At 54.7% G+C, this 13,122-nt stretch overlaps 1 protein-coding gene across 15 annotated transcripts in view; it reads right to left on the bottom strand.

Moving 5' to 3' along the window:
- Positions 1–288: 288 nt before the first annotated feature.
- The window catches only part of Cercam (cerebral endothelial cell adhesion molecule), a 50,221-nt gene continuing 37,387 nt past the window's right edge, over positions 289–13,122 (bottom strand). For 7 of the 15 annotated variants that reach the window (XM_058581806.1, XM_058581808.1, XM_058581807.1 and 4 more), the window contains 14 exons: positions 11,265–11,411; positions 10,982–11,041; positions 8,375–8,485; positions 8,094–8,211; positions 7,361–7,495; positions 7,020–7,224; positions 5,318–5,437; positions 4,925–5,001; positions 4,735–4,841; positions 3,678–3,810; positions 2,137–2,264; positions 1,785–1,988; positions 1,015–1,261; positions 289–795 (listed from right to left, as the gene is read on the bottom strand). In XM_058581806.1, the coding sequence (XP_058437789.1) occupies positions 1,015–1,261; positions 1,785–1,988; positions 2,137–2,264; positions 3,678–3,810; positions 4,735–4,841; positions 4,925–5,001; positions 5,318–5,437; positions 7,020–7,224; positions 7,361–7,495; positions 8,094–8,211; positions 8,375–8,485; positions 10,982–11,041; positions 11,265–11,395 (1,776 nt within the window). In that variant the 5' untranslated portion in view covers positions 11,396–11,411 and the 3' untranslated portion in view covers positions 289–795. The other 8 variants (XM_046451835.2, XM_046451836.2, XM_058581805.1 and 5 more) reach the window with 8 other exon arrangements.

Here is a 13,122-nt window from a genome sequence, read left to right as displayed (position 1 = left end):
GATGATATCAGTGACCACCACGATGGCTCCATCAAGTGAGCACTCACTGCCCAGCATTTTACACCACCCAGCCCACGAGCTTCTTCCTTCCCACCCTCAGTCCACTGGGGATGGGAGAAAGGCCAAGATGGGGTGGCCCTTGCCCAAGAACACACAGCAAGGAGGTGACGCCAGCCTAGCCTGACTCCTCCTCTGGCTGCCCTCCCCTCTGTTCCTCATCTCTAGATAGGGAAAGCCTCCCTCCCAGGCCAGCAGAGACGCAGAGGCTTGGCCATTTGTTAAAAAGTATAAAGTGCAAATACATCTGGCTTTTATTGAGGTTACTCTGTGCTTAACACCAGGTCTGCAGGGCTCTACCTCCCACTTCCACCTCCCTGAACTTCCCATTGCCAGGAAAGAAGGTTCTGGTGAGACCCAGGCGTTGAGCAGGGGAGGCTGTTGATGTGGAGGTAGAAGGGACAGAAGAGACCAGTGGCTGAGTCCTTAGGGAGGGAGGGATCCAGGAGTCTGCCCAACATGAAACTGAGAGCTGAGAAGCCCCCTCTGTCCCTCTACCTGGGGCTATGAACCAGGCCCAGCAGGGTCAGGAGTCTTTGAATCCTACCCTTTTGCTAAGCGACCTCTGGGAAACGGGATCCAGTTCTGAGTGGTTTCTCCCAACCTAGACTGGTCCAGAGGCAGAGTGGCCAAGTCTAAGGCGACAGCCAGATCTCTCTGGCTTTGTGGCTTCTGGGCGCAGCTCCTGCCAGCAATATCCTCTGCTCCTATGCACTCCTTTGGAGTCACTGTTTGGACCTGATGGGACAGAGGTGGAAGAAGCAGGAACAGAAAAACAGAGAGAACTGGAGTCAGATGCAAACTGAGAGAGACAAACACCAACAGGTACAGAGAACAGCCAGAGCAAGAGCGAGTCAAAGACACAATGAGACAAAGACAAAGCCAGTGATAGAACAAGAGAAGATGGCCGAGGAGGTGGAAACAGGTCCAGACTCAGCCCAGTAAGCAGGGCCTCACCTAGAGCTCATCCCGGGGCTGGGGATGGAGGCTGTGCCCACTGCTGCCAGCCAGGACAGGGCCACGCAGGGTCTTTTGAGAGCCAGTCCAGCTGATGAGGCGGCCGCTGTCATCGTCCCAAGGAGAGGATGTCTCTGTGTCACTGAGCCACTCAGCATCCCCTGCATAGTGGGTGGGGGCAGCGAGCAGGGGCTGGGCAGAGAAGGCCTGCAGGTCCCTTGGCCAGAAGTGTGCCTTGTACTGCTCACTGTGAAACAGGAAGACAGTTCAGGTGGGCCAAGGTGGGCCCCTGATCCCAGACCCCATACCAGCTAGGAGCCTGGTGCCTCCCCTCCCCTCACCGCCCTCCCCACTGGTCCTTACAACAGCCCTGAGAAGTAGGACTTCTATTATTCCCATTTTCCATATAAGGAAACTGAGGCTCATAATGGGGAAGCCATTTGATTAAAACCATGAGGGTGGGGGCCTGGGTCGTGGCTCAGTAATAGAGCGCTTGCCTAGTATGCATGAGGCGCTGGGTTTGATCCCCGGCACCGCATAAAAATAGAAACAAACAAAATAAACGTATTGTGTCCACCTACAACTAAAAAAAAAAAACAAAACATGAGGGCAGCAAAGCATTCACATGCAGCTGGGTCTGACCACTGGTCACTCTTGGGTGACCTGGGCCTGATCAGGCTCCACCTCCCCAGCTGCCCAGCGAGGGAACTTATTGAGATAGGCTCCTGGATGGGACACCCCTGCCCTGCCCAGCCCCAACAAAGCCTCACTTGGGGTGCTGGTCAAACATGATGGGCAGGAACTCGTCCACAGGCAGCATGCGGTGTAGAGGCTGGGAGGCCAGCAGCTTGCGGGCGCCTGCCAGACTCAGAGTGTATGCCAGTGTCCAGTAGGAGTACCCTGCCACCACCAGGCCTGGTAGCCCCTCCACAGCCACCTCCTCCTCAGGGTTCACCTGCTTTCGGCCAAGGTAGCTGCAAGTGAATCAAGGGCCCCAGAAGCCACTGTAGGTCCTGGGGTGTCAAGTCCCCTCTCAGCCAGGTTCAGAGGTAGGAAGTGGCCAGGACTCCAAGCAGGAAGTAGCCAGCCCTCTCCCTTCCCCCTGGGGTGCAGGCTGCCTACATGAGGTCCCATGGAAGCTTCCGGGCCTCCACCTCCTCCATCAGCTGCTTCAGTCGCCCCTGGAAGTTGCTCTGAAAGCGCACGTCGTCCTCAAATACCAGCACCCGGGCCAAACCCCTGGCCACTACCTGTGGTACATGGTGGGGATAGGGAGATGGCTCTGCAGATTTGAGCTACCCACTTCCCATCTGCCTTCCTTAGCTACATCCCAAGGCTCACACAGTGACTCCCAAGCCCACCGGGGCTGCCACTGCCTAGGAAATGAAATTCAGGCCCTCCCCAAGATCCCCAGCCTAGTTTGCCAAAAAGAAGTATTTGGCAATTACCACCCTTGCTGTGGTCACTGAGCTCTGCTCTATCCCTGGGGCTAGTGCTACCATTCACCTCCAGGGATACCCAGGAGGCGGGAATGTGACCCCCCATGACAGGAAGGAGGTGAGACTGCCCAGCCAAGGGCACACAGCAGACCTGCAACTGCTGGGCTCCAGGACTTGGCTCATCTCTTCAGCCTCCTGAGCTTCTGGAAGGACGCTGGGCTGGGTGGGGGTGAGGGGAGACCCCAGCCCCCAACATTGCAAAGAAAAAATACTTTCTGTAACTTTGGAAATGTGAAAAGAACATGAAATCAGCTCAGTAAATGATGAACCATGTCATCCTTCAATTTGTTCAGATGGTAAAAATCAACCATAAATGTAAACATGAGGTCACACACATACATACATATTGTGGCTATAGAAGAAAATAAAACAAGAAGTTGGGTGCCATGGTGCACACCTTAAATGCTAGCTACTCATGAGGCTGAGGCAGGAGGATTGAAAGTTTGCCTCAGCAAGTTAGTGAGACTCTGACTCAAAGATAAAGAAGAAAGAACAAAAATGTCTGGGACGTAGCTCAGTGGTAGAGTGCCCTGGGTTCAATTCCCAGCACTATAAAATCAAAACAAATGAAAATAAAAACAACGACTGAATCTGCACACCATTGCTGGAGATTGGAGGCCCAGCCCCCTGGCCCCTGGCTGAGGCCTCTGGGCCAAGGGATGAGCAAGGCCACGCCTCAGGCTTCCTGTCTCTGTTCCTGAAAAGCCCTTGCTTTCTCTGCGCCTTTGCCACAGTTTCACTCTGCCTGACTCTCCACGGTGAGGCCCACATGGCAACCTGGGCAGCAGACAGGGCCACTGCACTGTGGGGACAGCCTGCGCTTCTCTCCCCTGGGAGTTTGGTTCTTTCTTGAGTTCTGTGCCCATCTCTGGTCCCTGAGCCCCAGGCAGATCCCCCCCTGGCAGGAAGGAGACAGATGTGCCTTCTTCCTGTTCTGTGTGTTCCTCGACAGAATATCTGCTAGCACCCAGCATATGGTCAGTAGAGACTGTGGAGTGAACCAGGGCACCCTCTGTGGACACAGAGGAGTCCTAGAGATGCTTTGTGGATGCATTCGTTCACTCATTTACCTGCACACCTGAGTGCTGGGAAAACAATCATGTCTAGGACAAGCCAGCCCCTGATGTCCCTGAAGGGCGTGGCCCAGAAGGCAGGTATCCTCACCTCTTTCCAGATGGAGTAGTGGCTGAGGAAGCAGCCCACCTCACCCTTGGTCAGTGTGCGACCCGAGTAGGGGTCCTGGTAGCCAGGAAGCAGGTCCACGCCAAGGCTCCTGAGGATACTGCTATTGAGCATCCTGCAGGACACAGGTGTAATGGAATGACAGGTGCCAGCCAGAGACTCCTCCAGAGGGCCTCATGTTGGTGACAGTCACAACAGAGTCTAGTTCAAAGGAGGTTTAAGCCCTGTAATTCCTTTCTGTGGTCTAAAGCTGTCAGTGACTGGAGGGAACCAGCATCACCTCAGGAGGTCCTGAGCTCCACAGAGGGGGCTGCCTGGGGGGAAGCCCCCCAAGGTGAACATGGGCACCGTGGTAGCTACTTCTCGGGCAGATGACCAAGCAAAGGATGGACATCCTACAAGCAAAAGCGCTGGGGGTGGGCTGGGCACATGGCTCAATGCTAAAGCATTGTCCTAGTATGCACAAGAGCCTGCGTTCCATCCGAGCACACAGGGAGGGCTCAAACTGTGACGGGCATACGGGCCACAAGGCCCGGTTGGCTGGAGAAACCTGGCCTTGGCATTCCCCAAGGAATATGGCTGGGATGCACCCACCCCCACCCATCAGGGACTTAAGTCCAGGATGGAGAGGAGTGGTATCAAGGACACTTGACCCTTTACAGCACTAAGAGGTGTTGAGCTCTGGCTGAATCTTCACTGGACCCTTGCAAAACAGGAAGAGCCAGGCAGGATTATTTGCCATTTACAGAACAGGGCAGAGAGATGGGGGCAACTTGCCCAAGGTCACAAAGCTGGAAAGTGGCAGTGCAGAACCCAGGTCTGGAGCCTTAGCCACTCTACCTCCTCCCTCTAGTGGGCTGAGCGAGGGTGTCCTGTCCTGCATCTGTCTGCCCTGGAATTCCCTAAGACCTATTCTTCAGGCCCTATTTGGATGCTTCCTGGAACAGGCAACTAATTCAACTCTTCTGCTTTACCCACTCCCAGGAGCTCAGAGATGGACTAGGCTGTCCCCTTGGACCCCATCCACAGGAAGCCTCACCTGCCATCCACAGCGTCCACTACCCGCCCAGAGATCTCCATCTCCCAGAGCGAGCTCAGCATGCGCTCTCGGCGGTCGGGCCTACGGGCCAGGCTGATGACAAAGATCTGGAGGAGACAGAGGGGTGGGGCCAGGGGGAGGGGAGAGACCACCACCCCCTGTCCCCAGTTCCACAGGTTGGGAGATATACCTCATCAAAACCCATCTTGCTGGGCCTCTTCGGAGGTCGAGATACGTGAGCTGAGGCCTGCATGGGAGGCCCATCCACTGCAAAGGGAAGCACACCCTAATCATGAGCTCACCAACTTCTGGGGACAGCCAGCCTGCAGTCCTCGCCCCCAGCCTCATTCCTGCCCCCTCAGCAGAAGACTGGGCAGAAAAGGCTGGGATGACAGATCTGCCCGCCCCATAGCAGACAGGAAGAAAGGCCCACAGAAGGGGCTTGCTCAGCATCACGGAACAAGTTAGGGGAAAGGCTAGAATCCCAAGCCCAGCGGACTTGAGTCTGGGGCCTAGGAAAGGGTCAGCAAGGGGAGGCAGGGGACCAGCCAGCAGGTGGGCGGGGCAGGCTCCCAGCCCTCACCCAGTGCTTCTAAGATCAGGTGGATGAAATTGACCTTCTCATCCTCCAGGGTCTGGTGGGACTTCACCCCCACGTTCATGTATCCATAACGTTGCTCATTGCACACATGGACGGAGACCCCTGTAGAGAGAGGTCAAGGAGTGCCAGAACTGAGCTAGGGCTTGCAGGACCCAGCAGAGGCCCCCGGCGCAGTACCTGCCAGGAACCCAGTGTGTGAGTCTTCTTTGGGACTCAGCTCCCCACCTGTGGGACACACAACAGCAGATGGTGGCTTACTGAACAGACCTGTCTAGGACACCTGCAAGGCACTGGGGCTGTGGTGTTGAGCTAGACATATGGGGTGCCTGCCCTCAGGGAGTCAGGTGAGGAAGGAGCAGGACCCTAGCTGAGGGATGGCAGCAAGTCCTGTGGCTACACCCCTGAACTCCCAACTCTCCCCACCCCCACTGCCCCTTCACACTGTCTTCTACCTGAGAGCCACAGTGACCTTTTTTCCCCTTCAATATCTGTCACCTTCAAGCTGGGGATGTAGCCCAATGGTAGAGTACTTGCCTGGCATGTACAAGGCCCAAGGTTCAGTTCCAGGATCACATACACAAAACTGTCACCTTTATTAATTATTAAGGCACTCAGTGTCTGTTTTAAAGCTAACCCATGCCCAGCACTGCACACAGACCCTGATCAGAGCAAGGGCACAACAGCACATGTAGAAGCCTGAGTGATGGAGATAAAACCACTTTCCGCCAGATTCCTTCACACGCTGACCAATTAATAGTGGCTGCTCATCGAAGTAGTAGTAGCAACGAGAAACTAACAGAACCAGGTACGGTGGCGCATGCCTGGCATCCCAGCAACTCGGGAGGCTGAGGCAGGAGGATCACAAGTTTGAAGCAAGCCTCAACAACTTCGAGAGGCCCTAAGCAACTTGGCAAGACCCCATCTCAAAAAAATAAAAAGGGCTGGGGATGCTGGGGATGTGGCTCAGTGGTACAGCCCCTCAGGGTTGCCCCAGTGTCCAGAGCTTTACACACTGAGACCTTTTTATTTTACTGTGTGACAGGTTCTCACTAAGTTGCTGAGGCTGGCCTCCATCTTGTGACCCTCCTGACTCAGTCTCCTGAGTTGCTGGGATGATAGGCATGCACCACGCGTGTCTGCCTGCTCAGATTTTAGATCACAGACCAGAAGTTCACTCCCTCCAGGAAGACTTCCTTGACCAGGAAGCTCTAGTCTAACCCTCCAGAGTATCTATGATCACGAGTTCACAGACTAGAGATGTAGCGCAGTAACAGAGCGCTTGCCTAGCATACGTGAGGCCCTGGGCTCGAGCCCCAGCACCACACACACACAGCTCCCCTTCCTGTCGTGGTTGTGATTGAACACTGATTCGTGTGGTCTTTTGATTGACTGAACTGGAAGCTCCGGGAGGGCAAGGACTGCCTGAATCTACTCACCACTCTTTCCCCACTGCCTCAAACATGGCAGGTGCTCCATAAATATCTGCCTAGTGAAGGAATACACGAAAGTGCCACAACGGTGGCAGCCAGAAAGGCAGTAGACTCAAGAAATGCTCTGACCCAAAGGCCAGACAGGAGTTGACAAGAAGAAATGCAGAGCAGGCAAGGGCATGCCAGGCAGAAGGAGCAGCATGTGCAAACGCTCAGGGGCCTCCAAGAAATGCTCAAGGAGGGCTAGTCCTCACCAGCGGCCTGACAGGCATAGGCGAAGACGATGATGTCATCGAAGGGCCAAGTGTAGTTGGGATGAGGTGGGTAGAAGGCGAACTGAGATGTCCCCTCAGCCCGCAGGGACAGCAGGAAGGTAGAGTGGACCATGGGGACCCGGAAGCAGCCCCGGCGCTGGCGGTTCTTGGTGGGGAAGTATTCAGCTGTGCGGCGGTAGTAGCCCTGGGGAAGGGGGATGCTCTCAGCTATGAGCAACTCCCCTGCCTCAGCCCACAGACCCCAGGGCCTCCAGGCTCTCTGCTCTTTATGCCCCTCCTCCCAGGACCTCAGCCTCCTGACATCCCAGCCCCACCCTCACCTGGGGGGTGATCCCACACCAGAAGTTGGAGTAGTAGGTCTGGGAGTCCAGCATTGGGGCCACCACTGGCAGCCCCTTCTCCACCAAAAGCCTCAACGTCTGGTTGTTGGTCAGAATGTTATCTGTGTCTGCAAACTTTGGGGAGGGGGATGTCAGAGGCCCAAGGCCTGTCTGGGCAGCAGACCCCCCAAAGAGCTCATGAAGCAAGAATCCCTCCAGATTGCCAGAGACCCGGAACAGCTGCTAGGATCCAGTGGGCATTTCCTTATAGAGTCCTAACCAATAAACCCAATAGATGTGTTTCTGAACCAGGATCTAGTCTAGGACTCCGGCTTAGAGACCAGACCCAGAGAGCAGAACAGAGTAGTTTATCTAGAAACCTTATCTGAGACCTGGAGTGGATCCAAAGACTGACTCTGAGCTCTAATGCAGGGATCCAGGCTCAGTTTATACTCTGGACACTTATCTAGGAATCTAGGCTCAGTAAATATTTTAGGATCTGTCTCTGGGATCCTGGTTTACTACCCAGTCTGAGATCAAACACAGGATTCCAGCTCAACATCTGATCTGGCTCTGAAAGATTCAGCTTGATGGGGCTGGGGATAGAGCTCAGTTGGTAGAGTGCCTGCTTCACATGCACAAGGCCCTGGGTTCAGCCTGATGATCAAGTCACATCAAGATTTATATCAGGGACAGACACCACAGAAGCCCAATCCAAGCCAGGATTCTTTACCAGGACATAGTCAGCCCCCCAATTCCTGGCAAAAGTCAGGGCTTCCTGCTTCAATTCCATCAGAAACTGGTGCCTTTCTTTGGTCCAGTGCTTGGGACCCTCTTCACTTGGGTAGGACCTAAGGGAGTAAAGAGATGAGCTGTTCCCATGGGTAGTTACTATGCCTCTCCCTCTCTGCAGTGCAGCCCTTTCCTGAAGGCTGTGGCTCTAGGCTCCCTCTTCTTGTCTCTGGGATGCGACTGTTTCCCATCTTCCCCAGTATCCATCCCTCAGATCACAACCTGGACTCCCCCTCAGGCCTCCAGAACACAGCTGCATAGTCACTGCCCACAGCTGCCAGCCACTCCTGCAGCATCTCTGTGGTGTTGTCCATATTGTGATCTGTGGCACACCTGGGGACAGAGGAGGAAAAGGTGAGGGGGCACAATCACAGAAGGCAATCTTGATTCAGGTGCACCCACACCTTTGAGGCTGGCCTCTCCTGGGAGCAGCGAAGAAGTGTGTTAGAATAGAAGGAATGAAACCAGGACAGCCAAGTCCCTATCGTCAGTCTGTGACTTGCTGTGTGACCTCAAACAAGTCCTGTCCCTCTTTAGGCTTTGCATCCTCCCTCTTTAACTTTAAGCTGCGTGCCTATGTCATAACCAAAGTCACAAATAAGTGGGTTTTTTTAAAAATTTATTTATTTGGCTGGGGATTGAGCCCCGGGAGTACTCAGTCACTGAACTACATCCCCACACCTTTTTATTTTGAGACAGGGTTTCACTAAGTTGTGGAGGTAGGTCTTGAACTTGTGATCCTCCTGCCTCAGCCTCCCTCTGGAGCTGCTGGGAGTGCATTTTTAAGGATGGCTTTAAGGTTCCACATTCCCTAGTTACCTTCCTTCTTTGCCTTGTGACCACTAGCCAGGCCCTTTTCCTCTCTGAATCAGAATTAGACAAAAGAGCTGCTACTTTCCTCCACCCACAGGTTGTAATGAGGACTAAACCATGCCCTGAGTGTCCCTGAGAAATGCTGATGGGCCAAAGCTCTGCTGCCATGGAGCACAGCCTCCCGTCTCCTGGGGAAGGGGCTCTCATACCCAGAAGTGGTAGACTTAGCCAAGAGCCAAGCTTTTAGATGATGCTGCCCCTTTAAGCCAATTCCCTAGAAGTGAAGACTAACTACGTGTCAAGTCTTATGGGGTGGGAACTAACTCACTCCCAGACTGTGACTGTGGGCCGCCTTTGCAGGCCATGACTCCACCCCAGACCAACTTTGGTTTGCTGTGAGGGGTAGTTTGTCATTTCTCTCAGTTTATCCCTGACCTCAGCTTGGGACTCCTCCCTGTCTGGTCTTTAAACTGGGGGCTGTGGCCTCTGATCTCAGTGCTGCCCTATGGGGATGTCAGAGGGAGGCTCCCAGGAGGGGGATGCTGCCCTTGGCTGACAGGACTTACCTACCCCTCTACCCAGATAGGCTGGAGGGAGCCAGCCTGACTCTCCACATAGTATAGGGCCCAGGGCTGACTCAACCCCATCTGCTCCCCAGGAACCTCCAGCTTGGCTGGTCTCTGCCACATTAGGTTCCAAGGGACTCCAGAGGTTCCTGTCCACTCCACCACAAGTCAAGCGACAACAGATCCCACTGGGGTTCAGCTTAGGCTCTGTGGGCTGGGACAAGAAGGGATGGACCCAAATTACCCAGAGGAGGCCCCAAGAGGAGGAGCAGGGGGCCGGAAGCAGGGGTGGGTCGACCTATGGCCTCAGAGGCCTGTCCTGTCCCCCAAAATGATGGAGGTCCTAGGCGGGATGCTCAGAGACTTGAGGGGCGAATCGCGAGGCTTGGGGCTTGGTGCCTAGCGATGCCTGCGCCGGGGTCTCTCACCAGAGGGCCACCCTGGCCCGGGGGTAGTCCAGCCGCTCCAATGCGCCCAGGTAGTGGGGCAGTGAGTGCTCGGCATTTCGAGCCAGGATGGCAAGCACCACGGTGGGCAGCGGTGGCTCCGCGATGCCCGCAGCCTGGAGCCGCAGCCCTAGCAGGAGCAGCAGTCCCAGCAGCCGGGCGGCGAGCATAACGCCCATGGCGGGCGCTCGGCGGCTGCAGCAGCTTCGCCCGCGAAGCGGAGGGGAGGGGAGGGGAGGGGCCTGGGGTGCGCGCGGGTGCTTCAGCCTGCGCTCCACCCCGGCACCAGGAGACCGAGGCTGGAGGCCAGGTCGCAGCCCGTCAACAGTCCCTCCCAGAGCGGCCAAAGGGGCCAGGGAGGATCCGGGGTGACTGCATTGGAGCGGCCAGGTGTCGGAGAACGCCCGTTCCCTGAGCGCTCAACCCCTGGAACTAGGACTTCCCTGAATGCCAGTTCCCTGGCAGTCCGGCAGACGCACGGACCTCAGCCGCACCCACGCTGTGGGACCCACTCGGCCTGGCATTCCCGGGGCGCCCCGGCTCCCGCTCCTCCTCCGCCCCGGGCGCCCTCTGGCGGGCCCAGGCGCGAACTCGCAGAAGCGCGAGGAGACGTGAGGGCCGGAGAGGAAGCCTCTGCTCTAGGGGCGGGGTCGGAGTCCCCCTGACCTGGGTGCGCCTTCCCACAGCGTTCTGCGCCTGGCGCCCCCACATGTCCAGTCCTCGCCGTGGTCGCCGGCACCAGCACTGCTTCCGCTCTTTAAGAGAGCAAAAGTCCACTCAGACTGAGTCTAGTATAGGGCACTACAGAACCCCTAATGGTGACCCAGCCCCCTTCCAAAGCAGGAGATACAGCCTCCCTGGGGCAGAGCCAGATCCTAGGACCCTGCTGGGATGGAAGGGAGTCTCCAGTCTCCTCTGGGAGAGGGACAGGAGCCTCAAGGATCCTGAGCGGCAAAACCGGCTGATGCGAGCTGGGGGATGTAGCTTAGTAGTGGAGTACTTACTTGCCTGGAGCGCGGGAAGTTCTGAGTTTGATGGGGCGCCATCCAACTGATGAGAGTTTCCTTCAAAGAATGAATGCACTTGAAGCTCTTGGCATGAAGTCCTACTTCCGAAAAGCTCAGAAGTGGAAGGAAGAGCTGGAGAAAAGAGGTCCCCTTTATTCACCCTCCCTATTCCCATATGAACACTCTTAGCCTATTTCCAGGGTCAGGAAGGGGAATTGGACTGGTGCATGCTATCCCCACGGGCAGGGGCTGGGTGGGACCATGCAAAGAATGGGCTTACCTAAGGGTGAGCGTGTTGGTGGTGGGGAGCATGTTGAACTCTGGCATCCTGGTCCAAGGCCTGGCTCCAAAGGCTCCAGTTACAGCTTCCAGTGTTACAGCTTCCAGTGTTTCAAATTCCAGCTGGGCCATTTCCAGGCCAGTGGCCCTAAAGTGAGAAGGGCCAGAGAAGGGATCTAGGTCCCATGAAAGCATCTTGGGACCCCTCCCTTATATGGTAGCCTCTGGCTGGAAGGCACTCCAGGTCCCAGGATTCCCTTTTTAAAGTCAAACAATGTCCCTGTCACTTCCCCACCCTAGACCCTCTGCCCATCCCTATTGGTCCAGGGGGTGATATAGTCTGAATGTTCCTGAACCCCAACACTCATGTTAAAACCTAGTGACTGGGGCTAGGGATGTGGCTCAAGCGGTAGCATGCTCGCCTGGCATGCGTGCGACCCGGGTTCGATCCTCAGCACCACATACAAACAAAGATGTTGTGTCCGCCGAGAACTAAAAAAAAATAATAAATATTAAAAAAAAAAAACCTAGTGACTGACATCTTTGGTATTAAAAGTCTTCAGGACCAGGTGTGGTGGCACATGCCTGTAAACCCAGCAACTTGCCAGGTTAAGGCAGGAGAATTGCAAATTCAAGGCTGGCCTCAGCAATTTAGCAAGACCCTGTCTAAAAAGGTGGGGAGGGAGGGCTGGAGAGTAGCATGGGGTAGAGCACCCTGGGTTTTGTCCCCATTACTGCAAAATTTAAAAAATAAAGAAAAAGAGAGGTAACCTTTGAAAGATGATTAGATCATGAGGGTTTTCTCCTTAAAAAAGAGACCTGAGCAGGGTGTGGTGGCGCCCACCTGTAATCCCAGCAGCTCAGGAGGCTGAGACAGGAGGATCATAAGTTCAAAGCTAGCCTTAGCAACAGCAAGGCGCTTAGCAATTCAGTGAGACCCTGTCTCTAATAGAATACAAAATAGGGCTGGGGATGTGGCTCAGTAACTGAGTCTCCCTGAGTTCAATTTCTGGTACCAGAGAGAGAGAGAGAGAGAGACTGAGAGATTGAGTCCTAAAACCCAGCATGTATTAGGCCCTGCCAAAAAAAATTTTTGTTTTAATAAATTTTTTTTCAAAAGAGAGAGGCCTGAAAAAGGTTGTTCCCCACTCCTAACAAAAGAGTACATGACTAAAAGGCACCACTCTGAGGAACAGAACCTCACCAGACACCAAATCTGCTGGCACCTTGACCTTGAACTTCCCAGCCTCTAGAACTGTGAGCAATAAATTCCTGTTTATAAATTACCCAGTCTAGGGCTGGGGATGCTTAACGCGCACAGTGTCCTAGATTTAATCCCCAGCACTGCAAAAATAAATAAATAATGCATTTTGTTATAACAGCCCAATGAACTAAGATGGGGACTTCCAGATTCTTCCCTGGCATGGAGTCCTCTCCTCCCACCCAGTGCACTGACCTTTCTATTTCTTCCCTTCTTACCTTCCCGGTGCCCAGTCACCAGTTATCACTGACTTCCAGCCCATAGGATTTTCCTGTCACCTCTGTCTGGAAAAACCCTATAGCCATCTTGCTGAAGGCCAGGTTGGAGCCACTGCAGATTGCTGATCTCCACCCTCAGATGGGCTCTCACTCATGCCAGCAGCCCTGTTTCCTGTGCTCCCTGCCCATTCCCCTCAGTGGCATTTCAAATGCCCCCAGTCTTCCAAGGTCCCCACTCTATGGCCAATTCACAGTTTCCAGAACCATCCAGGGATCTCCCCCTGCCACTTTTTGGAGAAAATAGAAGCCATTGCCTGGGAACTCTCATTCCCAGCCCCCTGGCATCCAAGCTGGATTCTGCTTTCCTTGCCTGTTACAAA

This window comes from Marmota monax, unplaced genomic scaffold (genome assembly GCF_021218885.2).
Source record: "Marmota monax isolate L192 unplaced genomic scaffold, Marmota_monax_Labrador192_F-V1.1 WCK01_AAM20220418_F8-fsc00020, whole genome shotgun sequence".
Classification (NCBI taxonomy): Eukaryota; Metazoa; Chordata; class Mammalia; order Rodentia; family Sciuridae; genus Marmota; species Marmota monax.
The sequence above is the reverse complement of the archived record's forward strand: the minus strand, read 5'-3'. Positions and strand labels throughout refer to the sequence as shown.